Consider the following 27,718-nt stretch of genomic DNA (forward strand, 5'->3'; position numbering starts at 1 on the left):
AAGTCTCAGCCTGGTCACTACTGTTATCGAAAAAGAAAATGCCAAAAGTTATTTTTGGGCAGCCACAGATGATGACACACATGATGGATTCCTATAGATTCAGGAGACCCGGGAGAGGGCGGGACCGCACCAGCCATCACCCACAGTGACCTCCGAAGGGCCCGGGAGCTCTGGCCCCCCAATCCCAGCTCCGGGAGGCTTTCAGGAAAGGACTCCTGAAAGCCCTGGGGGAGGGTGGCAGGTGTGGTCCGGGTGAGCTGGCGCGAAGGGAGAGGGCGGGCCTGCAGCCCTCAGACGGAAGGGAAGAGGTCCCTCCAGGTGAGCCCGTCGCCCCGCTTCTTGTCCAGCCACCTGCCGCAGGTGAAGATGGTGGCCACCCCGGAACTGGTGTTGGTGACCTCCACCCTGTCCACCAGCCAGCCCGAGCAGTGGCCGCTGCCGTCGTGCTCCAGGCGCACCTTGCGCAGCTCGCCCAGCTCCAGCGTCTCCAGGAAGAAGCGGTCGGTGCTGCCCCGCTCAAACAGGTTGCGCATCTTCTGCTTCAGCTCCCGCTTGCCCGTGTCACCGTTGGACCCAAAGATGGTCACGAAGACGTTGGCATCAGTGCCCGCCCCGGGCTCGTAGCCGGTCGTCACGATGACCTCGTACTTGACCGGTACCAGGCTCTGGACCTTGCTGGCAAAGCTCTCCGTAGTCTTGGTGACCTCGAAGACCTTGAAGTACTTCCTCTTCCTCTTGAGGGGGATGAGGCTGTCGCAGTTGAAGAAATACCTGCCAGCGGGAATAGAGGAGGTCAGTGAGGGCTCACATCCTCCCCTCCGGGATCCTGGGCATCCACCAGAGATCCTGTCCCAGACGACAAGATCTCAGGGCGAGAACTGTCTGCGTCCAAAGTGAGGATAGACCTCATTCATCTGAAAATTGACAGTGCCTGACATCACCATCTTTTAAACTGCCCCTTGATTCTCCTTTGCTTTTTCCTCTCACACTCCACATCTATGCTTAGTCGCTCAGTTGTGTCTGACTCTTTGAGGCTCCATGGACTGTAACCCACCAGGCTCCTCTGTCTTTAGGATTTTTCAGGCCAGAATACTGGAGTGGGTTGCCATTTCCTCCGGCAGGGGACCTTCCTGACACAGGAATCGAACCTGCATCTCCTGTGTCTCCTGCATTGCAGGTGGATTCTTTACCTGCGGAGCCATTCCACATCTGATCCACCAGCAGTTCCCACTGACCCCATCTTTAAAATACAATCTAGTAAATCCAGAATCAGCACAATCTCACTAACTGCCCTGCCACCCCTCTCATCCAAGTCACCACCATCTTCTGTCTGGAATGTGTCAGCCTCCTAACCAGTCTCCCTGCTTCTCAATACCTACTACAGTGAATTCTCTGCACAGCATCCAAGTGATCCTGCCGAGATGTAAGCCCGAGAATGTTATCCTTCTGCTCAGAATTTAAACTGCCCCTTGATTCCCCCTTTTTTATCATCCTTCTTCCCAGAATTTTTGTTGTTCAGTTGCTCAATTGTGTCTGACTCTTTGCAACCCTATGGACGACAGCACGCCAGGATTCCTTCAGTATCTCCCGGAGCTTGCTCAAACTCATGTCCAGTGAATTGGTGAAGGAGTAATACTTAGAATAAGCATTAGTAAAAGCCACCACCTTACAAAGGCCTACAAGACCTTACACAATCTGATCCTCCTCCCAGGGTTTACCTCTCTGAGCTGTTCCTCCCCTTCTCTAAGCTCACTGCACACCATCCAGGCTGATCCCCTTGCTCCTCTCAAGGGAATGATGAATGCTTTTACCCACTGTTTTCACCTTCAGAGGAGCTATGGGACCAGAACGACAATCTCAGGCCAAGTCAAGGGGAAAAGTAACTACAAGATAGATGTATGCTCCCAAATCCCTTGCACTTGGCTGAGTTGAACAGTGGGTGTGTGTGTGTGCATGCGTGTTGTGTGTGTGCACACACATGCATGTGCTCATGGGTGACACAGTACAAAGGGGTGCAAAGTGCTGAAGAAGCTACCATATGCAGAAGCAAGTCCAGGGCCAAGAGAAATGGTCTTGGACCAAAAAGTCCCTTCTCTAACCCCATCCCCAATATTAGCCTCTGGGTGATGACAGTGAGTCCAATAATTATAGGAAGAAGTCAGAGGAGCGGTGAGAAAGCACTGCATAGGGCATAAGGGGCCGGGGTCTGCCCCAGCCCCACCGCCTCCCACCTATGCGACCTCATTTTCCCACTAGCAAAGCTAGAGGTTTGGACTGAACAAATGTCCTTGTTTTTCCCCACCATCCAAATTCCTAACACTTTAACAGTTTTGGAAATGAGCAATTCTGGTACTGGCTAATGATCTCAGAAACGTAGTCCTGAAAGGGTGTGCCCAATGATGAAAAATTAATTTTTAGCTGAAAATCTATAACAGCAAAAAGAACTTGGTTTTCTGCATGCTCACTAAATGCCTGGGTTTGGCATTCTTGCATTTCGTCAACTCCCCGGGTCATAGAGTTCATCTCCTCCAGTTCCACAGAAGGGAAACAAAGGCTTGGAGAAGAGAAGTCCTTGCACAAGGTGACCCAGAGTCGGGGCCCAGAGCCAGCCTGCCTGGCCACCACCGGAGCCAGCCATTTAAAGACACTTGGCAGGAAATTCGAATTCTGTCTGGAGAGCTCTCTTCCTCCAACTTGTCACTTGATAAATCTGGGTTGTTGTTACATACCACACTTTCTTAGAGGGAGATATATTTGCCTTCTTTGCTTAAACATTCACTTAAAATGTATTTCTTTATGCAAATGTCCACTAATATACATAATTCTATATAAATGCACAAATCCTGTGATCATATGTGGTTTTCTAAATGCACTCTTTTCTTTTATGCTTGGCTCTGTCTCCCTTTCCCCCTCTTTTCCCCTCCTGCATCCTGCCTTCACCTCAGATAACTCATGTAACAGTTGTGGATGTATCTTGCCAAATTTCCCTCCGTCTCGCCCAACCTTGTACTGAACGCACATAGACCCACACACATGTGGGACATCAGTGTTCCCTTTACAAAATGGCATCATATAATAACATGCTTCCCCATATCTTGCTTTTCTCACTCAACAATGCTTCCTGGGAATGGCTCCAAGTCTTCTGGTACATATTTAATTCGTTGTTTTTAATGGCTGAAAAATAGTCCCTGGTGTAGTTATAAGGAAACATTTCCTAACAGACATAATTAAAAGATCACCAAAATGTGGGACCTCAGGGCTCTGTGGAGTCAAGACTCCAGCTGTGGAAGAACATGCCAGGCTGTTCTCACTTGCAATAGGCTCGTGAACAAGAATAAAGACAAAGTAGAGAATAATGAACACAAGTGAATATGTTAGAAATATGTTGAATATGATCATCCTTCTCTGAACAGTGTGTGTGTGTGAGACATCAGAAAATAGCCAGAGAGAATGGGGTCACCAAATGTTCATGGTGACCTTCTCTGCTGGATAGGACTTTAGGGAATTTTACTTTGTTTTATGAAAGGGATTTTTTTTCTTTCTTTCATACACATTTTTTTGCCTTATTTGAATTTTAAAATGATTATGTATTATATGTGATAATGAGATAAAACAACGATTTCGTTTTGGGATTTTTAAAAAAAGAAACAAAAGCCTCTCTGTGTGTCCTTCCACTGAAGTCCTGAGGATATTAACAACAAAGAACTGGTCAGAAATGCTGCGAGATTCAGGACTGGAATCAGTTGGAAGGTGAAAATTTATTTTCATAAGAGATTGAGATAAAATTATTTTTTATTTCATGAAAATCCAGATATTATGGCCAAACATGCTGGTTAGAAAGGAACCGTGGATCTATATACAGTGTTATGTAAGTGGTCTTTACATGGTAGGATTTAAATGTGTTCTAGAACAGTGACTTTGGCCACCTGATGTGAAGAGCTGACTCACTGGAAAAGACCCTGATGCTGGGAAAGATCGAGGGCAGGAGGAGTAGGGGACAACAGCAGATAAGATGGTTGAATGGCGTCACTGACTTGATGGACATGAGTTTGAGCAAGCTCCAGGAGTTGGTGATGGACAGGGAAGCCTGGCATGCTACAGTCCATGGGGTCGCAAAGAGTTGGACATGACCGAGAGACTGAACTGAACTGAACTGAGAATGGTACCATGTAAATAGGTTCAGATAGTAAAGAGTCTGCCTGCAATGCAAGAGACCTGGGTTCAATCCTTGGGTTGGGAAGATCCCCTGGAGAAGAGAATGGCAACCCGCTCCAGTATTCCTGCCTGGAGAATTCCACGGACAGAGAAGCCTGGTGGGCTACAGTCCATGAGGTTATGAAGAGTTGGACATGACTGAGCGACAAATACACACAGAGAATAGTGACATGTAAATAGCCACAGTGACACACAGCCCTGCCCCGTCCTCACTCTGGACAGAGCTGATATTTGGCAGGGGGGAGGGAGGCGGTCACCCACCAGGAATCACAGACTTGAGACCAGCACAGTAGGTAGGCTGGAGTATGACTTCTGAGAGCCTCTCAGGCTGTATTCCTGCCATCTTTCCCCTCCTGCCAGACCCTAAAGAGTATCCATCTCTCCTCCCAGAGAGGAGCTGGGCGATGGCCTAAAGCCACTGGCTGACCAGGTGACGGCTGGAGCATCTGGGGTCTGGACTCCTACACCCCCTTTGATGTCCAGCCCGTGGACATCCCATCCTCCCCTCCTAGCCCAGCTGACAAAAGGCCACACTTTTGAGAGTGTAGGAAAAGCTGCTTCACTGGGAGTGGTAGATTCTTTCTACTGGACAAGGAATGCTACAGCTCAGCTGAGGACTGTGGGTCGGGAAGGTCTTCACTCCCCTCCCTCCTGAGACTGGAAGGTGCCGGGTGGCGTTGAGACCTTTGAGTCTCTCAGAGCTGACACTGTGTGTTTAAAGCTAACTTATGTGGTGACTCTTTTATTACTGTATTGTATTGTCTTGTTTACTTGGGGCATTTGTAGAGAAGTATGAGCAGCCACGTTCCTTGCAGTTGGGAGGCAGTACAGGACAGGTTGGCTTGCTGGTGGGCTGGAACGTTCGTTCCCCAACCCTCTAACCCAGCTCCCAAGTCCTCATCACAGCCTCACCCAGTGATTTCTACAGTGTTTCCTGTACCCCAGCTGGTTTTCCCCCAAAGAACAACAATATAACATTGCAGCCTGAGAGGGAACTGCTATGAACTGAATTCTCTTTCCCCAAATTCTTACCCCAATGTGATGACATTTGTGCATTGGGCTTTGGGAGGTCATCAGGTTTAAATGAAGTCATTAGGATGGGGACCCATGATGGGATTAGTGCCCTTACGGGAAGAAGTGTGTGTGTGTGTGTGTGTGTGTGTGTCTGTGTGTGTGAAGTTGCTTCAGTCATGTCTGACTCTTTGCCACCCCATAGACCATAGCCTGCTGGGCTCCTCTGTCTATGGGGTTCTCCAGGCAAGAATACTGGAGTGGGGTGCAAGGCCCTCCTCCAGGGTTTCCTCTCAACCCAGGGATGGAACTCACGTCTCTTATGTCTCCTGCATTGGCAGGTTTACTCACTAGGGCCACCTAGTGAAGAGAAGAAGAGACACCAGATCTCTCTCTCTCTGCCATGTGAACACACACTGAGCTAGCAAGGGAGGCCTCAGGGGAACTCAACCCCGCTGGCACCCTGACCTCTGACTTCCAGGCTCCAAGGTATGAGGAAAGAATGCCCGCTGTCTGAGCCACCCAGTCCAGGGATTTGGTCACAGCAGCCTGAGATAGCTAAGAGACAAGCTCACATGTCAGAACCTTTTCCTGCTCCATTCCCAAAGGAGAATCTTGCTCAGAGACGGCCAGTTCCAGGGAGCCGGCAGGTGCAGGTAGAGTGTGGACAGACATTGCCTGAGAGGCTCGGGCCCTGAAGGCTGGAGCCTGAAGCTGGGACCCGCCTGGTCAGGCGGGCTGTTGCTTCTGTCCACTGCAGTTCTTGTGAAAGATGCTGCCAAGAGCAGGGCCAGTCCGGGAGGGGCACCGGGGGGGGAGGGCCCGGAGGGGCGGACAGTGGTTCTGGGGGTGGCCCTGCTGTTTTAACCTCTCCTTGGGCTTACCCTCCCTGAGGCACACGCTGCCCTCTGCTTCCCCATCATCCGCTCCTGGTTCCTTTTTAGTGTTTTTTCTGCCTTCTAGAGCCTCAAGGCTCTTTCTGGCTTCCAACACGGTTACCAAGCGGTTTTAATTAGAAAAACTGATGGCTGCGAACTGTTACCCAGGTAACTAAGACCCCTAATCCTCTAGAAATGTCCTCAGAAGGCCCTGGAGGGGGAAATGTAAAGCTCCTTATCTGGGGTCCTCGGGGCGGTGGGCATGGGATTTCTCTGCTGGTCCCCACTCTGCCCACAGGGATGACGGGCATTCCCTTTGACTGTGGAGCAGCAGGCTTCAAAGCTGTATCTCTTTGTCGTCACACAGTGATCACGGGGGCAGGGAAGGAAAGACTCAGCTGTCTGGCACTGCCTGGCTGGCTCTTCTTTCCTCCCAAAGGAGCATCACTGGATGAAAAGGCTGGAGCACCCAAGGTCATCGAGTCTAGGCCCCTGCCTCCGGGGTAATCCTCTGGTTCAGAAAACTCAAGAACCGCCACAGCTGCCTCCTTCCTCTCTGACTCAGATGCCTCGCAAGGGACACCTCCCCACCCCTGCCGTCTCGTCCGTGGTCTGGCTGCAGGCCTCCCGGGGGAAGAGGGTGGAGGCCCAGCACGTACACGTTGCCATACTCCATCTCGGTGATCGTGATGGTTTTGACGTGCCAGACCAGCTCTCTTTTGGGGATGAACCGGTCCTCCCTGGCGAGGTGGCCCACGCAGAGAGAGGCGATGTCCCCTAAGTAGACGCTGTCGAACTCAAATGTGTCTGTGGTGCCCCTGCAGGACACAAAGGTGCCATCAGTGAGCGCTGCTCGTGCCCACTGGAGGAAGTAAGCATTTATCCAGCACCAACTGTATCCTAAGTGCTGGTCTGAGGGACAGGGATAGACTGGCGAGCGAGACCTGATATCAGGCCTCCATTGCTTGAGGGGTTCAGTCTAGTTTTGGAACAAGACAATTGGAACCATTAAAAAGCCCTTCCGGCTGCCTGTTCCCAGAATCAGTGATTGGTAACAGCGGATGGTGTTGGAGGAGGGTGAGGCCCTGGGCCCTCAGCACTGGGCTGAGGAGGGAGGTGAGATTCAGGGAGCAGAAGGAAGGGGAAGGGAAGCATCTTCTGATGAGGACTTGATTTGGCAAAGTCGTGTGGTTGGAGGTGCGGTCATTTCTGGAAGGAGGGCTGGCTTGGCTGGAGTTTGGGCTCAGGGAGGGAAGGGGCAATGGAAAAGAAGTGGGGTGGGCTGCCTTTTGGGAGTGGGGCAGCTCAGCCCATCTTCACGCAGAGGGGGGTTGAAAAGAGGGTGAAGTGAGGTTATGGGAGGAGGAGGCTCTATTTAAGAGATTCTGGAGGCAGCAGGGAGATGAAGTGGGCATCTGGGCAGTTCAGAAGCAGCTCTGATGTACAGGAAGACGTGAGATTCTCCAGGGCGTGGCGGGCAGCTGGGAGTGCTAAGCGGGGGCGCTGTTACACGAGACCTAATTTTGATTTTTCCTATGAAGCATCTTAGAGGCTCTCCCCTCCCTCCCTCCTTCTCACTAGAACTGAATTCCATGCTGTCTTATTTGCGTTTTTATGGGTGACTATCTCCCTTTTCAAGTAGACTGCGAGCTCCTCATTTGCACAGATGTGGAATAACATCTGTGTGATTTCCAGTCCTGCCACATACTGGACTTGCTGTAATTATTTAAGTGATTTTTGTTGTAGTTTTGCATTAAGTTTTAAAAAATTGAAATACATTTGACATATACCATTGTGTGAATTTAAGGTGTAGAACATATGAATCTGAAACATTTTTATATTGTACTATGATTGCCTTTGTGGCCATAATTAGCACTTCTATCATATTACATAATTATCCTTTTTTTCTAGTTGTTGAAACAATTAGATTCTAGTCTCTCAGAGGGGGGCTCTCTTTAAATGATAGTCCTCTCCCTTCCCTTTTCTAAAGCTCCTGTTGCGACCCTAGAGCTGGAATGGCATTGGTACACAGTAGGTACTCAGTTAGTCCTTGCTGCTTAGGCCCATTTGTACATTTATGGCCCCAACTAAAAGGGTTGGTTCTTGGGGGTTCCCTCTTACCCACCCCACTTATCCCCGTCCCCCTGTGGGCACCCCCTCTTCCTACTTCCTGAAGGCCCGCTGTCTGGAAGAATTCTCCACGAGAAACTCTTTGGATCGATTCTTCCTGCCCTCCAGGATGAGCCAGACGTTCTCCCTGGTTTCGCCTCCGTTGCCGGTTTCTATGACGATCTCGTAGGCTGTGGTGGAGAAGGTGGGAGACGGTCAGCAGAGGGGAAGCGGCACCCACCACTGGGGCAGAAGCCAACCCGCCTCTCGCTTCAGGTCCTGCATCTGGTCTTAGACCACAGTCTTAAGTGCGGGGGCTGGGGCGCAGGTTAAAATCTTTAGGATCGAGGCACCGTAAACGAGCCTGCCTCGATTTGGGGGCAAACCACAAGGTGGGGATGAGTTTCCCAAGGGATGCTGGGGCCTGGCTCTCAGGGATGGAGGAGTCTCTGAGATGCAAAGTGAAGATCAGGAGCAAAGAGAAGGGAGGAGAGGCAGGGCCCAGCTACAGAAAGGGGAGGGGAAGATCCAGGCAGGAGAAACTCCAGAAGAGCCTGGAACTTTCTCTAGCAAACAGCCTCTGTCTTGTCTCAGCTCTCACTTTGGTGTCAAGCTCAGCATCACAACCTCCCGCCCCTGAAGTTTCATCTGTTAAGCAGGTGTCTAGTGTCAGGACTGGGCTAAACTCTGGGTGATCCTAGCACTCATCTCTGGCCCCAGACGGAAACACTGATGACACCGCAGAACCGAACAACCTGCAGCAAAGGGCGCAAGTACCAATGGGGAGAGGGTGGATCTGGCTCCCGTTACATCTTCAACTTCACCTTCCAGCACTTCCCCGCCTTGCTCGCTCCGCTTGGCCTCCGTGCTACTCCAGGAGCACAAGGCCTGCTCCTGCCCTAGAGCTCTGTCTGCGGCTCATCCTCTTTCTCTCCCCACCTCCACCCATGTTGGCCTGGCTCACTCCTTCCCCTTCTTCCTGTCCTACTCAGACGTCCCCATCTCAGGGACCACCCTAATCAAATTCCAACCCATTTTCCTCAGGTCTCCAGCCTGTTCTACTGAGCTCTATCATCTTCTTTTACCTGCTGCTGCTGCTAAGTCGCTTTAGTCGTGTCCAACTCTGTGCGACCCCACAGATGGCAGCCCACTAGGCTCCTCTGTCCCTGGGATTCTCCAGGCAAGAATACTGGAGTGGGTTGCCATTTCCTTCTCCATCTCCTCTTACCTAGTACCTTCTAATATGCTAAGCAGTTACTTATCATTTTAATGTTTATTGTATGACCCCCTCCCACCTGAATGTTAGCTCCATGAGGGCAAGGGTCTTTGTTTTGCTCCTTATAAATCCCAAGGGCGCAGAACGGTGCCTGGCACATAGTCACTCGATAAATATTTCTTGAGCAAATAATGAATGACTGGGCTCATCGCAGTAAGCTCCATGAAGAAGGCAATGTGTGAGCTTGGCCTCAAAGAAGAGTCATGATTGTGATCAACGGAGAACTGAGGGATGCTCTAGTAGGGTGGAAGGGGAAGGAGCATAAGCAAAGATACTGGAGGGCAGGGGAGGGGCTTGAGATCCACGAGATCCATGAGATCCAGCCCCATTCCCCTCGGACCAGCTGGGATGGAGCTGGCACACAGGAAGATACAATATTTGTCTTCCTGCCATTAGTGAGTCATTGAGGATTTGGGATTCTAGATCCAAAGAGATAGTTTGATCTCTGTGCTTTTATCTCAGAAATGTGATAAAGACAATTAGAAGGGCTGGCTGTGTCTACAGCTCAATGTAACCTCTCAGCGACCTGCTGCCTTTGTGACTTCTCTGAAGTCACATGTAGAGTGAATCTGGGCACAGATCCCAGGATATGGGAGGAGATCCACAGCGAGCACAGCCCTGGAAGAAGAATCCGTCTCTGCAGGCCCAACCGTTCACAGCACCAGGACAGGAGAAAGCTGAGCCATGGCTGGGGGCTCAAAGCCAACACAGGGAGGGTAAGGTATTTCTGCAAACCAGACATCTGTGAATTCAAAGTGGATCCTGCCTTGTAAGGAAATGGACTGTCAGCGCCCAGGGAAGAAAGCAGGGAGCACTAGGAACCTACTTGCTTCCTACGATCAGCTCAAGGAGGACGTGCGTGTGGATTGTAACCAACCCTCTCCTCATGGCCCCAAGGACAAGGCAGAGAAGAAAGGTGTGTAAGTGAGGACATTCAGATGGATTAAAAACAAACGTGGCTAGTTGCATCAACGGTCTTTCTATCAGCCTGTTTCCACCTTGGAAAAGTCATTTCATCAATGACTTGATAAAAATGTGGAAGGCCTGACTCTCAGCTTTGTTTATAGGTTGCTGGGAGGCAAGGAAAGAGGAGGACCAGGGATCTGACAGAGCGGGGCGGGTAGGAGCCCAGCCTAGCAGGGATCCACGTGAGGCTCACCCCGGGGCCAACACCCCAGTGGGAGGAGTCCAGCTGGAGAAAGTGGCTCCGTAGCCACCGTGCAAGTCATTCACATGAAGGGGCCACTGACAAAGATACTGTAGGCTCAGCGGGCATGAATGTGGCAGGACAGGGGAGAACAGAGCTGTCTGCCCTTGACATCTTGCCTGTGCTCTGGGCGTGGCATCTGCAGACAGAGATGAACCAGAAGCCCAGGATGCGCCGAGTGGATCCAACACACCTCACGTGAGCAGCTCCTGAACAGATAGGTGTTTGCTTTGAGGCCAGGACAGCAGGGGCACCAGGCGCCGAGGAGCACCGCCAGAGGACAGCTGGGCATCCAGCGGGCACCTGCAGCTTACTGCTTCACGTCACCTCCCCCATCTTATGTTGCCAGGACCCTTCTTGGCTCTGGATGTTCCTCCCACGTGGTTTTGCATCAGAGTCCCAGACTTGGACAATCAGAATTATTCCTTAAGAGATGCTCTCTTCCCTTCCACCAAAGTTGGTCAGTTAGAAGGCTATGGGGTTGGGGATACCAGCCACCATCTTCCCACGATGTAGAGAAAGAAACAGTTGAGAAGAAAAGGGGACAAACTGAAACCACTGGAGCCTCTGGAGACAAACAAGCCCCAGCCAGCTCCACCTGAAACTTCCAAGTTCTGGGCACCAACATGATCCCTTTTTCCTGGAGCCAGCTTAGGGCTGGGGTTTAGGCATGTACAACCAAGTCCTGACCACTCCTGAAGTTTTCTGTTTGCCTCCATTGGGACTGCCAGAGGACAGCAGCTTCAAGAACAAAATCATAAAGATGAAGTTTTAAACAGAGCTGCCTAGTGGAGCAGTGAGTCCTCCAACCTGGGGAGTTGGTTATGAAGCTTGATTGTATCGGAACTGGAAAAGGTGCAGATAAGGCTGACTGAGCAGCCTGAGAAGGCTTCAAGTAGGGGTGGATAAGAAGGAAGGGGGCTGTAGAGTGGGGAGGCATTGGTCTTGGTGGAGGATGTCCCAGAGAAGGGACTTCCCAGGAGGCTCGGGACCCGCCTGCCGCGGGTTCAATCCCTGGCTCGGGAAGATCCCCTGGGGGAGGGCATGACAACCCACTCCAGTATTCTTGCCTGGAGAATTCCATGGACAGAGGGGCCTGATGGGTTACAGTCCATGGGGCGGCAAAAAGTTGGACACGACTGAAGTGACTTAGCACACACACAGCATGCCCCAGAGAGAGATTTTTCTCCCCTCCTAGGTGTCATGTGTGTGTGTGTGTGCTGTGTCCATGCATATGCACACAAAAACACATGATCTTACTGTCCAGGACTTAACACAGACTCTCTGGGGTGAGACCCAAATATCAGTATTATTTTAAAGTTGCCAATGGTTTTCTGCTTTGCCTGCACATTGGAATCACCTACAGAGGCTGATGCTTACAGAGGATGGGGAACAGCTTCTGAAATTGCTAACAAGAATTGGAGGTGAAGGCAGCAAACAGGATGCTAAACAAGATGGGGTAGTTGATCAATCTAGAGTATCAGCCAGGTCCAATGATGACCCAGAGGCCATGGTATGATGAGTCCTGATCTAGGAATGAGGTCACACGGGTCCTACTGGCTCTGGCTAGGTCTTAGATGTGTTGCTTCACTTTTTTGGTTTTTGGTTTTCCATACCTAGGATATAGAGAGGGGAATTTGCCCCTATCCAGTTCATAGGGTCAGTGTAGGGTGGTGAGGATCCAGTGAGGACAGGGGATGTGTGGAGCTCTGTTCAGATATGAGAGGGTGTTTATTTTCACAAGTCAAGTGCTCAGAGATGCCCCTGGGACCACAGACATGGAATGTAAATGCCATGAGGGCAGGATCTCTGCCCTATTCATTAGTGTGTGCCAGAACCCACACCAGGCTGTGTCCCTTGGTTAAAGACAGCTGAGGTTGGGATGACTGGCTTAAATTGTATTCCCTGGCTCTCCCTAGGATGAGCCTCCATCTGAGGACATGGATGTCACTGGCCTCTGGGCACCCTGCCCTCTGCAGGCTCCTCGTAATGACAGATTGATCCAGACCATTCCTGGCTTGGTGTCCCTGCCCTTCCATCTCTGTCTCACACACATCCTTCTGGAATTAATGCAAGTACTGCTTCCCCTCTACCAAGCTCCCTACCAACCCCAATTCCATAGGTCTTAGCAAGCTGTTTGGCAGGAAATCTGTGAAGGAAACTCTGTGGTTATGCTCCCAGCCTCACAAATCTCTCCTCCCCTGAACGCCAAGGGCCCCAGGAGACTTTATTGCTCATGTTAGCAATTATGCATTAGCCTCCACCACTACTGAGGTTGTGAGGCCCCAAGGAAAAACAACCTTTATTTGCTGAGCTCTAGTGATTTGTGCATCTACTAAGTCCCAAGGCCTGCAGAGTGATTCTATCCTTGACCTCTGGGAGCTTATAGTTGCGTAGGGACATCAACAGATGGGCACAGTTCAGTACAAGGAAACTAATAAGAACAAAGCAGTGTGCATGGTTCATAGCATCTAAAATAAAAGTGGGCCCTCGGTAAGTACAATAGAGAAGCTGGGAGTTCACCCTCTGAATTAGGGCAGTTATCCCCATACGTTGAGGCTGACGGATGAGTGGTTGGCCCTTGTCTGAAAGCTCCCAGTACCATCAGTGATCACTCCTCTCCAAGCAGCTGAGTCATCACTGGGCAGTTTGGATGGCATGGTGCAGAAGGCTTAGTGGCTTTCCACCAAGGATCCATGCTTCCCTTTTGTGATGTACAGAGCTTGCCTGGGGCAACTGTCCAGCCAGGTACTACAATCCCAGGTGCCCTTGCATCTAGGTGGAGCCACATGACTCCTAGAATATGAGTTAATGTGTTGAGAAAGTATGGAATGTGCCTTCTCCCAGCTCTCTTTTCTCTCTTCAAGAAATGTGTGAGCCACATGTTGAAAATGGCAGGTGAGAAGAACTTGGGCCCCTGAATCACAGCGTGGAAGGCCTCTTGCCAAACACCCACACTGGACTGATTACATCAGTGAGAAACAGATTTTATTGTATTTAGCTATTGAGATTTGTGGGTTTAAGTCTTACTGCAGCTAGTGTTACAGTAACTAGCTAGCTGCAGTAAGAAAAGGTTGGAAAATCCTTTCTTTACATCAGGCTCTGTTATTGATAAACCTTCATCAAATCTGTCGGACCAGATACTGGCATCTGTATTAAAGAGACACCTCCCTGGTCCTTGATGGCCATCCACCTTAGGGACCAATTACTCTTTCCCTTTACACATGCCCTGAGGAAGGAACCAAAGAGAAAGCTGTTGGTGGAGATGCTGGTTCCCCTCACATTCTGTTTTCAGGAAGGCCTGAGTTGGTGGCTGTTGCCATAGACATCAGTTGGAGAGAGTCTACGACAAAAAAGTAAACCAGAGAGGGCATCACATCAAACTGCCCAGGGTAAGCTTGTCCCCAGTGGGTTTTCCTGCTACCTAATAAGTCCCTGTGATCTGGGGCCATGAGCTGGCACCAGAATCTTGGCTGTCTCAGGTTCAGGAAGCAACACTTAGGGGGCTTATGCACTGCTCCTATGTTATTTCTTTCATTGGGCATCTGATTCCCCTCCAGCTATGAGAGAGCTTCCTTTAGACTTTCCAACATTGTTCCCCCTCCCTCTGCCCAGGCTGCATCTAAGCAGGGCCCACCGGTGTCCCCACATACTGGTCTCCTCCAGCTCGTCCTGGATCTCATTGTTGGCGCAGGCGAAGTCACGGACCGTCTGCCTGTCGCCCTCACTCTTGGAGAGCCAGCAGTCACACTGGAAGCGGAAGGTCTCGTCGCGGGAGTTGTCCTTCACGTCGACATGGCTCAGGTGCCAGCCGGGAAATAACCCTGAGAATAGAGACACGGAGGCTGAATGGGTTCTTCCTCCCCTTTCAGACTTCTGCTCCCTACATCGGCTGGCTGTGCGGCCCTGGACAAATTCTCTGTCCTCTCTGGGCCTTTGTCTCCATGTTGATGAAATGAGGGGGTGGGTTAGATGATCTCTGAGATACCTCTAGCCCAGAGGATAGACTGGGTTGGCTAAAAAGTTTGTTTAGGTTTTTCCATAAGATATTATTGACCAACCCAATAATTCTCTTTCCAAAATCCTTAACTTGGTTTCAGGAACTCTTAGAGAATCTGTGTGTCCATAGTACGTGCAGAAGGCTGCAAGAGGGGCATGTATATGTTTTACTTTCACATCTTGCCTTCTCATGACACTTGGGGTTGGAAGGGCGGTCCAAGCGTCTCCAACAAAAAGCCATTTCAATAATGGTGAGGGGGGATCAGACACTGCTCAAAGTGACATCCCTAGATCTTGCCATTGGTCTCAAGGGTTATAAGCACAGAGACACACAAAGATGGGCACATGCCTCCAGTCACATGGTCCACAGAGAGCAGACATTAAGGCTCATGGGCAGAGCATACATACTGGCAGTCCTCATATAGCTTCATTCCTGGTGTAAAAGGTACTTCATATGTTTTAAAAGATAAGTCTTTACTGAAAGTGGAAATCAGCCTGTCCTAGAACAAGTTAAATTTTACAATGGTTCTGTTGAGTTCAAAAGTGGTGTTATTTTATCAACAAAGTTTTTGTTTTGCATGCATATTTTAAGTTTTATTTAAATTCAAAATGTAAATAACAAATGGTTAGTATTAAGTGGGGGCTTCCCTGGTAGCTCAGCTGGTAAAGAATCTGCCTGCAATGCAGGAGACCTGGGTTCGATCCCTGGGCTGGGAAGATCCCCTAGAGGAGGGCATGGTAACCTACTCCAGTATTCTTGCCTGGAGAATCCCCATGGACAGAGGAGCCTGGTGGGCTACAGTCCATGGGGTCACATAGAGTTGGACATGACTAAGCAAGTAAGCCCAGCACAGTGTTAAGTGGAAATAACAGACACACTCTGCTCCATATCATGGGCAGGCTTCACTCCTGAATGCACTTCCAAAGCTCCAGGCATGGTGGTAACAGAGGAAAGCAGTGGGATGATGGGCAGGGTGGATTCTGGGCTGCGTTTAACTTTATCCACAGGCAATTCAGGGCCCCAGTGTGTGGGTGAAGAAACCAGAGGAGGAGGCAGCCTGACCTGGGTTGCCCGGGTGTGTGCTAGCAGGTTGCTCTCTTCCCTCTGCACCCCCCTTCCCTCTCTCCTCTGAAGGCTTGCACTCTCTCACACCGTCTTCAACTCTCTACTCAAGTTTGATTCTGCAAAGGAACTCCTTCCATGGTAAATAGCAGACTAACCCCACCCATTGTAAGATAAATAAGCTTCACTCTTAGCTTCATGTCCACTGATTATTTAATTGCCTTGTTTTGGAATTGTTGGAAGGGATTAACAGGGATCCTACCATGACTTTCTATACTAAGAACCTATCAAACATGAGAAGAGGTAGCTCTGGGAAGGCTGATGTCATATAACTGGGTTCTGCTGGTGAGGACACCGGAGAAATAGACAGACCACGTTACAGAATGGCTAGTTGAGTGGCAGCACTACCACATAGATCAACAGGGAACCAACTTAATCCCACCACTAGAGAATCCATTTCTTTACAGAATCTCCTCTTTCAGAGTCCTACTTGTCTTTTTACACAAAGATAGCAAACATCCCACAGTCTGACATCTTAACTTTTCACTCACAATCTATATCAGTACATAAATATCTGCCCATCCCTTTTCATAGTTGCATGGTATTCCATTGTATGCACACACAAGACAATTTCTGCTTTGTCCTAATGATGGATAATTAGTTGTTATCCAAACTTTTACTTCTACATGCAATGCTATAATTTCTATCCTTCTACATGCATCATAGTGATCTTTTGAAATCATAAATCAGATTTGATTTTGTCACTTCTCATGGAAAACTGTTCAATGGCTTCCCATTACTCTCAGAATAACTGCAAACAGCTCACTAACAACTATAAGAACTGACATGACTTGGCCCCTTTCCATTTTGATTTCATCTCATACTACTTGCATTTTTACTTACTATATTTCACTTACACCTTTTAGTACCTTAACATATGAAATCTAGTCTTGTCTATGGAAAAGTTGCACATACCTTTTCTGTCTGCCTGCAACAATATACCCTAGGCTCTGAATATCCACAGTGTTTCATCACTGAGGTGTCAGATCAAATGTCCGTCTTTGGGAAGACCTTTCCAATTTGCGGAGACTTCCCCATCCCTAATTACTTACTATCACATTAACGTATACCCATTTCATAGTCTGAAATAATTTCTATTTTATTTCCTTGCACCTTGCCTATACTGTCTGTCTTCTCTAGGCTGTAAGCCTAGAGAGCAGGAGTCTTGCCTGATATCCACCACTATATTCTAGTGCCTAGAGCAATGCTTAGCACATGATTCAATACATGTTTATTGAATGGATGAGTGCACCATTATTAAATAGGGAGGAACAAGGAAGGACACTGGAGGTAACATTCTATGAGTGGAAGGAAAAAATAATTCAAAGCCCCGCCAGGAAGCAATGGCCTGGCCTAGTGAAATCATTTATCCCAAATGTTCTAAGGTTTACTATAAGAAAAAAAGTTTAAAAACAGAATGAAGTGTAAAATAGATAGCAAGAAGTTGCTAAACAACACAGGGAGCCCAGCCTGGCTCTGTGATGACCTGGGGTGGGGGTGCTGGTGTGGAGAGGGTGTGATGGGGCTGGGGAGGGAGGCCATGAGGGAAGGGGTATATGTATAATTATGACTGATTCGCATTGCTGTGTGGCAGAAACCAATACAAAATTGTAAAGCAATTTTCCACCAATCAAAAAAAAAAGTTGAATGAGCACAGGGCCCCAACCTTTCCAGCCAAGAGAAAGCAGACTCCAAATAGGAGGGAGACTGACTGCCAGATACTTCCCGGATTTCATCATGCTGTCTGCTACTTGTGATTCCTCAGTGGCCTTCCACATCTGATGGGGAAAAGGGTCCAATCCTATGTTTACGTATACAGGGCCCTCTTCATCCTGACTCCATCCACCTCATTTCCTGCCTCAGTAAGGGAGATTCCTAAGGCAACTCCTTCATCCCAGTGAGATAGATTTATTCAGCATCACTTAGCTGTATCTTTCATCTTCATTAAGGCTTCAAGCTATTTCCCTGCCCTAAATTCCCACCTACCCTCTGGACAACTTAGGCCTCTTCCAAACTCCCCAGTCCTATGGCATTCATCATCTATTTATTCACTTTCAAATGAACACTTGCCCAAGATGGCTTGGGAAATAAATGTTTTCTAGTGAGGTCATGAACATGAATTCTTTAATAGTGATTATGTGTGTGTGTGTGTGTGTGTGTGTGTGTGTGTATGTATATCAGATTCTCCAGTTCGATTTTAAGGTGTGGAAGCTATGTCTTAAACTTCTTGATTATATCACAGATGTATTGACTTAGTGCTCAATAAACACAGAATTGATAAATTACATTTACTTTCTATAGTGATCTCTCAGTTTTTAAAATTTCAGTGCAAGCCCTTAAAATATTGCTTGAATAGATACTTTATTTTTTCAAGTAATTTCTTTAAAAAATAACTTTGGCAAGCTAAAGTACATGTGGGTAAACAAAATTTCGTTAAAAGGGTAAACAGATTGTTTGAAATGAGATATGGAGCCATCGCAGAGTCCTAGCTATTAAAGAATACAGAATCTAGCTAGTATCCCTTCACAAATAGTTTTTCATGTACATGATCCAAGATAGGATGCCCAGCGTGACACATCTGGATCTGGGAGATCTGTAGACTCGATTTTCAGCATACCCACCAAACTGAATATATTATAGCATCTCTATGCCTCAGCTTCCTTATTTGAGCAACCTAACTGGGTTAAAATACATGATTTCTGAGATCCTATACATTTCTATGAATTTATATTATTCAAAAGAAAATATATTCATTAGAGTTTTCATTTCAGAAGAAAGCAAGAGGAAAAACATGAATTAGAAAATAAACACTCTGGTTATAATTTGTTCAGTATTATAAAGTTATCTGGGTAATTGGAATTAAGAGGAAGAATTAATCATTTATCTTGATTTTCATCTATGAACTACATTTCATGGTAATCAAATAGCCTGAGGGACAATTTTTTTTTACAGAAGAATTCTAGCTAATAAGTGGATAAGAAATAACAATTAGAAAAGCATTTATAACTCTAACTGATGACCACTGAGAAGCCATTAGATGAAGAGTGGCGGGAGAGAGTTTACAATGGAGGAATCAAGCCGTCAGCCCTGGACTCACCGTTAGACGTGAGCGTCAGTAAGTATGAGATGGCTGTGATACAATGTGAAGTGCACAAGTCCCATTTTAAAGCAGCCCTGATACGACATACAAAGTATTCTTGCCAAATAGTACCGAACCTGGATCTAATCAAGTCTTTACAGCTGACTTTCAGATTGTAGGAAATATGGGGAACAAGGAAGTAATGACACCATAAAGAAGCAAGCAGACAGGCTCAGACTGTGCAAATGTTATAGATCAGTGGGACCTGTTCCTCCAAAAGTCAATGGCATGAAAAAATAAAGGGATTAGGTATAGCTCTGTACTAAACATTTAAATTTTCATCTCTGGAGGAGATTTTACTCTAAAGAGGAAAAGTTACTATAAAGAGAATCTTGGTCCTCTTCTGATCCTAGTATCCCAACCACTTGGGCTCATTGAAGACACAAAAATCTTTCTGTTCTTGCCAATGACAGGATCCTGCTTTCAGACCCAAAGTCTGGTTGGTGAGGAGGAGGTCACTTCTCTGCTTACAAAGGGAAGAAGATGACATCAGTCAGTCAGTCAGTTAGTCAGTTCAGTCGCTCAGTCATGTCTGACTCTGCGACCCCATGAATCGCAGCATGCCAGGCCTCCCTGTCCATCACAAACTCCTGGAGTTCACTCAAACTCATGCCCATCGAGTTGGTGATGCCATCCAGCCATCTCATCATCTGTCGTCCCCTTCTCCTCCTGCCCCCAATCCCTCACAGCTTCAGGGTCTTTTCCAATGAGTCAACTCTTCACATCAGGTGGCCAAAGTATTGGAGTTTCAGCCTCAGCATCAGTCCTTCTAATTAACACCCAGGACTTACCTCCTTCAGAATGGACTGGTTGGATCTCCTTGCAGTCCAAGGGACTCTCATGAGTCTTCTCCAACACCACAGCTCAAAAGCATCAATTTTTCGGTGCTCAGCTTTCTTCACAGTCCAACTCTCACATCCATACATGACCACTGTTGACTTGGTGGCAAACCATAGCCTTGACTAGATGGACCTTTGTTGGCAAAGTAATGTCTCTGCTTTTTAATATGCTATCTAAGTTGGTCATAACTTTCCTTCCAAGGAGTAAGCATCTTTTAATTTCATGGCTGCAGTCACCATCTGCAGTGATTTTGGAGCCCCCAAAAATAAAGTCTGACACTGTTTCCACTGTCTCCCCATCTATTTCCCATGAGGTGATGGGACCAGATGCCATGATCTTAGTTTTCTGAATGTTAAGCTTTAAGCCAACTTTTTCACTCTCCTCTTTCACTTTCATCAAGAGGCTTTTTAGTTCCTCTTCACTTTCTGCCATAAGGGTGGTGTCATCTGCATATCTAAGGTTATTGATATTTCTCCCAGCAATCTTCATTCCAGCTTGTGCTTCTTCTAGCCAGTGACTTGGAATTTCTTTAAGTCCAAGAGCGATGAGGAGACCAAAGGTAATCAGATAGTCTTGGGCTATCTAATGGAGGAACCAAGCTCTTAGAAGATCCCGGCATCTACACCAAAGTTGTTGTTGTTCAGTTGCTAAGTTGTGTCCCACTCTTTGTGACCCCATGGACTGCAGCATGCCAGGCTTCCCTGTCTTCAGTATCTCCTGGAGTTTGCTCAAGTTCAAGTCCATTGAGTCAGTGATGCTACCTAACTATCTCATCCTTTGCTGCCCTTTTCTCCGCTTGCCTTCAATCTTTCTCAGCATCAGGGTCTTTTCCAATGAGTTGGCTCTTTGCATCAGGTGGCCAAAGTATTGGAGCTTCAGCTCCAGCATCAGTCCTTCCAATGAATATTCAGGATTGATTTCCTTTAGGATTGACTAACTTGACCTCCTTGCTGTCCAACGGACTCTCAAGAGTCTTCTCCAGCACCACAGTTCAAAAGCATCAATTCTTTGGCACTCAGGTTTCTTTATGGTCCAGTTCTCACATTCATACATGACTACTGGAAAAACCATAACTTTGACCATATGGATCTTTGTTGGCACAGTGATGTCTCAGATTTTTTAATACACTGTCTAGGTTTGTCATAGCTTTCCTTCCAAGGAGCAAATGTCTTTTAATTTCATGGCTGCAGTTACTGTCTGCAGTGATTCTGGTGTCCAAGAAAATAAAATCTGTCACTGTTTCCACTTTTCCCCCTTCTATTTGCCATGAAGTAAATGGACTGGATGTCATGATCTTAGGTTTTTCTGAATGTTGAGCTTTAAGCCAGCTTTTTCATTCTCCTCTTTTACTCTCATGAAGAGTCTTTTTAGTTCCTCCCCACTTTCTGCCACTAGAGTGGTATCATCTGCATATCTGAGGTTGCTGATATTTTTCCCAGCAATTTTGATTCTAGCTTGTGATAAATCCAGCCTGGCATTGCATGATGTAATCTGCATATAGGGCTTCCGCAGTGGCTCAGCAGACAAAGAATCCACCTGCAATGCAGGAGCCACAGGAGACACGGGTTTGATCCCTGGGTTGGAAAGATCCCCTGAAGGATGGCCAACGACCCACTCCAGTATTCTTGTCTGAAGAATCGCACAGACAGAGGAGCCTGGCAGGCTACAGTCCAGGGTCACAAAGAGTCGGACATGACTGAAGTAACTTGGTAGGCATGCACAATCTTCACACAAATTAAATAAGCAATGTGACAATATACAGCTTTGTCATAATCCTTCCTGAATTTTGAACCAGTCCGTTGTTCCATGTCCCGTTCTAACTGTTGCTTCTTGACCTGCACACAGGTATCTCAGGAGACAAGTAAGGTGTTACAGTATTCCCATCAGAATTTTCCATGGTTTGTTGTGATATACACAGGCAAAGGCTTTAGCATAATCAATGAAGCAGATGCAAATGTTTTTCTGGAATTCCCTTGCTTTCTCTATGATCCAGCGATTTTGGCAATTTGATCTCTGGTTCCTCTGCCTTTTCTAAACTCAGTTTGAACTGGAAGTTTGCACTGGAATTTTGAACGGAAAGTTCTCAGTGCACCTACTGCTGAAGGCTAGCTTGAAGGATTTTGAATATAAGCTTGCTAGCATGTGAAATGAGAGTAATTGTGCAGAAGTTTGAACATTCTTTGGCATCACCCTTCTTTGGGATTGAAATGAAAATTGAGCTTTTCCAGTCCTGTGGCCACTACTGAGTTTTCCAAATTTGCTAACATATCAAGTGCAGCACTATAACAGCATCATCTTTTAGGATTTGAAATAGATCTGCTGGAATTCCATCACCTCCACTAGCTTTGTTTGTAGTAATGCTTCCGAAGGCCCACTTGACTTCACACTCCAGCATGTCTGACTCTAGATTAGTGACCACACTATCATGGTTATCTGGGTCATTAAGAATTTTTTGTATCATTCTTCTGTGTATTCTTACCAGTTCTTCTTAATCTTTTCTCTTTCTGTAAGGTCCTTACTGTTTCTGTCCTTTATTGTGCCCATCCTTGCCTGAAATGTTCCCTTGATATCTCCGATTTTCTTGAAGAGATCTCCAGTGTTTCCTATTTTATCGTTTCCCTCTATTTCTTTGCTTTGTTCACTTAAGAAGGCTTTCTTATCTCTCCTTGCTGTTTTTGGAACTCTGCATTCAGTTGAGTATCTTTCCCTTTCTCCCTTGCCTATCACATCTCTTCTTTTCTCAGCTATTTGTAAAGCCTCTTCAGACAAACACTTTGCCTTGTATTTCTTTTTCTTGGGGATGGTTTTGGTCACCACCCCCTTTACAATGTTATGAACCTCTGCCCATAGCTCTTCAGGCACTCTGTATACCAGATCTAATCCCTTGAATCTATTTGTCACCTCCACAGTATAATCATAGGAATTTGATTTAAGTCATACATGAATGGTCTAGTGTTTTTTCCTACTTCCTTCAATTTAAGTCTGAATTTTGCAAAAAGGGGCTCAGGATCTGAGTCACAGTCAGGTCCAGGTCTTGTTTTTGCTGACTGTATAGAGCTTCTCCATCTTCAGCTGCAAAAAATATAGTCAATTTGGTTTCAGTATTGACTATCTGGTGATGTCCATGTGTAGAGTTGTCTCTTGTGTTGTTGGAAGGGGGTGTTTGCTATGACCAGTGTGTTCTGTTGACAAAACTCTGTTAGTCTTTGCCCTGCTTCGTTTTGTACTTCAAGGCCAAACTAAACCAAAGTAGTAGCAAGAAATGATGGGTGGATAGTTTTAGAGCTGTCCAAGGTGCTGAACCGCCCCCCTTTCCTTTCAGGGTTTTGACATGAATGAGATAAATTTGAGTGTAGAGTTTTTGCAGAGAAGGAAAATGAAATAGAAAACTGAGAAAGTCTAGATATATGCATAGTGTCCAAGGAGTGGGAGAAGCCATTATTAGAGGACCTAGTGATGACCCTGAAATTCATGACCAGGACCCACTTTTTGAAAGTATTAAGACACAAGAAAAAATCTTGATCCAGGAGAAATGTGGGTTCCCTGTGGTAGAGGCATAAGAAAACAGGGTTGGTGTATGAGGGGTTGAAACAGAGGTATTAAATAAATTCTATATTAAGCCCCCACTGCGTTACAGGCAGTGTGAGGGGCATTAGGGAAAAGTAAAGAATATGACAATGGTACTCATGGAGCTGCTAGTTAAGTAAGGGAGCCAGACTGAGCATGTACTTACAAATATGATGACTATTCTGGGAGAGGGCTTAAGTAAGGTAAAGCAATAGGAAGAATTTTCGGTGAGGAGGTTAGTACATCAAAGAGTTTGTTCATCCTCAACAGGGAGATGTAATCATGGCAGAGCTAGGAAAGAGAAGAGAGTGAAAAGATAACTTTTTAAATGGAAGTTCATCTTGGAGACTTCTCATTGCTGCAAATTCATATGTATCATACCATTCACTGGATGGACTGGAAGAATCAGGAACAAAAAGGCAATTACACATTTCAAAAAGGACCAGCAAACAAAGAGAGTGAGATTGGTGAGAAAGTTTCCCTGACATTTTGTGTGTGGGAGGTGAGGAGAAGGAGTACTTAGGAGGCAATGATGAACATTTGTATCTTATAAACATGAATCTACAAATGACAGAAGACTGTTTATCTTCCCCACTTTTCTCCCTGTTACGGTGACTTAAATGTTTGGCTGCATAACAAAATTTCTCAACAAGGGATTCTGGGAATTTGCTAAGAAGAAATAAACATTTAAAATAGTTTAAATTGCTTTGTTATTTGAAAACAAATGTGGTTTCATAGCTTCTTTATTAAATTTATGCCCAGGAAACTATGGCATCATGAACCAAGACACCACACTTTGGGGTTTCATGGTCAGTGAACAGTCCTCAATAGTTCCATAAGTAGGGTCCATCTCCCCCGACACATTCCTTTAGGAAGTAAAAAAAATGTTGAGGCAACCCATTTTCCTCCCCCTTTCCTTCTCCTTCTCCTCTGCCTTCCCTTCTATTCTCTAACCTCAAACAGGGATTCTCAGGAATCTGCTCTTGGTCACTCTTGTTTTTCTGAAGCTTCATTTCCTCACTCTGATGGCTTCAGTAATTCCTCTGCACTCATATCTCAGAACAGTATCTCCCAACTAGTTTGACTCCTGAGCTCCAGACTCAACTGTTACTAGCCATCACTCCTAGATGTCTCCCAGATATCTAAATTTTGACTTTAAATTTAAATTTTGACTTTAAATTAAACATGTCAGGATGAAGAAGCTCCTCCAGCAGCCTTACCATTCTTGCCTCAACTTTCCTTCTTAGCCAATCCTTCAATAAGCCCTCTGCCTTAAGCATTTCTCAAATCTTTCTACATTTTATTCCCCACTGCTACCATCATTGTGCAGGACATAGTTATCTCCCATCATCTGTTAGCTAATCTTTTGAAGTTTGTTTTCTTTCCCATCTAACCTATCCCCCACAGACACTATGATAATCTTCCCCACATGACTACTGTTCTGAGATCCTTTGATGGCTTCTCAGGACAATTAGGATAAAGACCCAATCCTTGACAAGGCTTATAATACCTTGCATGGCCCAATTCTTGTCTACTTTCTAGATCTCACTCCCATTCCTTATTTTGTCGTCATTCTGAACTATGCTTTCATTTCTGAAACATATCAGTCTTTCCTATATTTTAGGACTTTTATGTTTTCTGTTCATTCTGCCTCAAACACACTTCATTTTTGATAAACACCACACCTCACCAAATGTCTACTCCTATAAATTCTTTAGGCCTTAGCTCAAATATTGTCTTTTCAAAAACAGATCAATTTGAACCTTATTATTTCTGTATCCATATTTGCAAATTTACCTATTTGATAAAATTTATGTGTAGCTCTAAAATCAATGCTCACAGTCCTTTCACAGTTATTCACAGACATGTGCAGGGCAGCAAAAACTTGCACTGTCTGATTCACATGTTGCCAGTTGAAATTAAACAAGATGGTGCTCTGACTCTTCTTTCAGCTCTCACACTATGAACAAGTGTTTTTGTCATCTACTTAGTGCTGTGGGGTTTTTTTTTCTTTACTTTTTTATGTTATAGTGCTAAAGAACTGTCTAGTGTTTCTAAGTGTAAGAAGGCTGTGATGTGCCTTACAGAGAAAACAGATTTGCCACATAACTTTCCTTTATCTTCATCAATAGCATTGATGGTCATGAGTTCACTGTTAATAAGTCAACAATATATACCATATGAAGTGTCTTTAAACAGTGTGTGTTTGTTGCTCTGACTCTTTGTGACCCCATGAATTGTAACCCGTCAAGATCTTCTCTCCATGGGATTCTCCAGGCAAGAACAGTGAGTGGGTTGCCATTCCCTTCTTTGGGGGGGTCTTCCCAACCCAGGGATTGAACCTGGGTCTCCTGTATTGCAGGCAGATACTTTACTGTCTGAGCCATGAGGAAAGCCCCTTCCCCAACACAAAACAAGGTTATGTATTGACTGGCTGATGAAAATGTGTGACCAGAGGATTGCAGGAATCTAGCCTTGTATTTTTCTTAGCAGCAGTGGTTCAGCGTTTACAGCAACTTTATAGAGCAAAGCTATGATGAATGGACAATGGGTGGTGTGCGTGCTCAGTCATGTCTGACTCTTTGCGACCCCATGGACTATAGTGCACCAGGCTCTTCTGTTCATGGAAATTTCCAGGCAAGAATACTGGAACAGGTTGCCATTTCCTACTCCAGGAGATCTTCCCAACCCAGGGATCAAACCCATGTCATCTGTGTTTTCTGCATTGACAAGTGGATTCTTTACCACTGAGCCACCTGGGAAGCCCCAAAGGAGGGATACATAGACAGCACTAAAAACAAACATTATCCCTGACTCAACTCATGAAATGTTACTGCTTGAATTTCTGGAACATTTTTCTCAGTCTTTGCTTTCTTAGATAGTTTGGAAGGGGGGATACAACACAGAACACAAGTGCCCAAGAGAACTCTGGAAAGTCTGTGATGAGAAACAGATTGAGAAGGAATAAGGCAGATTTTGAAGGTGTGGGCAGCAACAGGAACAGTCATCCAAGGGACAAAGAACCAGTAGGCTTTCAGGTGTTTAGTCAGGTGGAATTAGATAATGTGGAGTCCGAGATAGCAGCTTTTGAAGGAGGAGACAGAGATGAACTTTTATCTTGGATCAACAATTATCCAACTTTTATTGCTGTGACTTGAAGATGAAATGTATGGCAGTTTGAACCATTTTGCCAAGCTTGAGAGAAATCTGTAACAGTCCAATTTGAAAATAGTCAGTCTCCAAGGTGGAGACCCTAGAAACAAGTGACCGGGTCCAGAGTTGAGAGAAGCTGGAGAGAAGTCAGTACCCTGGGCAGATACATGAGTCCAAAGACTGTAGAGTGTTTAGTTGGAACTATGATCTTTAATAAGGGCATTCTCTGTCTTTCTGGTCATTCCTTCACCCTCACTTTAATATGAAGAGTGAAATCTTCATATTAAAAGTGGCCCTAAACAAAAATGGCCCTAACATTGTCTTCCCTTCTTAGAAAAGTGAGGGAGGTCATCATGGTCTACATGAAATTCTCCCCTACCCAGTTCTCTGACCTGACCAGGAGGTGATCAGGGAGCTGCTTGACCTCTGATCCCATCTTGTGGTTAAACCTTGAGGGGATTGTTCAGTCTCGTTGGGAATAATATTTCTTCCTTCTCAAGGTTCTAGTCTCTTTGCTTCTCTGTTGCTCCTGAGGTAGGGGCTGTGGTCTTGGTATTTCACAGCTCTCTTCTGGGGATGGGAAGGCATGGAGTCTCCACTAAGTTAAGATTTAAATGAGTTTCCACTCTGCCATCGGCACTTTTATGAAGATGAATATGAATGAGGCAAGGCCCCTTCCCTCAAAAGTAATGCCTTGCCAGTAAGTGTATTAGTGCAGAAGTAACATGTGCTTCTTTCTGATTAGGGAAGGGGCACACTTCCTGGGAATAAACTTTCTAAACAGTGGTTTGCCTCTGGTGTGGACACTGCAACAGGAAACTGTATGCATGGATGTTAGGGTAGACAGATCTCATCTCTACCCACCCTCATCAATCTGGTCTGTCAAATCACTCTAATTAGACACACAATGGGGCTCAGTGCTTTTACTGAGCCTATGGCAGCCTGATCAAACACTGAAGTGATTGTCCTGACACTCATTTGTTGCGTGGCATGGGCAGCGGCTTATCCTGATCTTTTGAATTCTCTGGGGCAAAAGATGATCTTAATAAATCTGACTCATAATTGTCAGACTTTCAACTACCAGCCCACCTCCTACTAATTCTAAGACAATCATAACGGATAATGAGAGGGTGAGAAAGAATTCAGGGATCTTGTTTTGTTTCTTTGTTAGGAAAGAGTAGAGATTCATTAGGGATATTCT

At 46.3% G+C, this 27,718-nt stretch overlaps 1 protein-coding gene across 2 annotated transcripts in view; it reads right to left on the bottom strand.

Moving 5' to 3' along the window:
* Window positions 1-290: 290 nt before the first annotated feature.
* The window catches only part of LOXHD1 (lipoxygenase homology PLAT domains 1), a 193,930-nt gene continuing 166,502 nt past the window's right edge, over window positions 291-27,718 (bottom strand). For both annotated transcript variants that reach the window (XM_065935168.1, XM_065935167.1), the window contains 4 exons: window positions 14,350-14,520; window positions 8,272-8,404; window positions 6,764-6,922; window positions 291-771 (listed from right to left, as the gene is read on the bottom strand). In XM_065935168.1, the coding sequence (XP_065791240.1) occupies window positions 291-771; window positions 6,764-6,922; window positions 8,272-8,404; window positions 14,350-14,520 (944 nt within the window). The remainder of the gene's footprint in view (window positions 772-6,763; window positions 6,923-8,271; window positions 8,405-14,349; window positions 14,521-27,718) is intronic.

This window comes from Muntiacus reevesi, chromosome 4, assembly GCF_963930625.1.
Source record: "Muntiacus reevesi chromosome 4, mMunRee1.1, whole genome shotgun sequence".
Taxonomy (NCBI): Eukaryota; Metazoa; Chordata; class Mammalia; order Artiodactyla; family Cervidae; genus Muntiacus; species Muntiacus reevesi.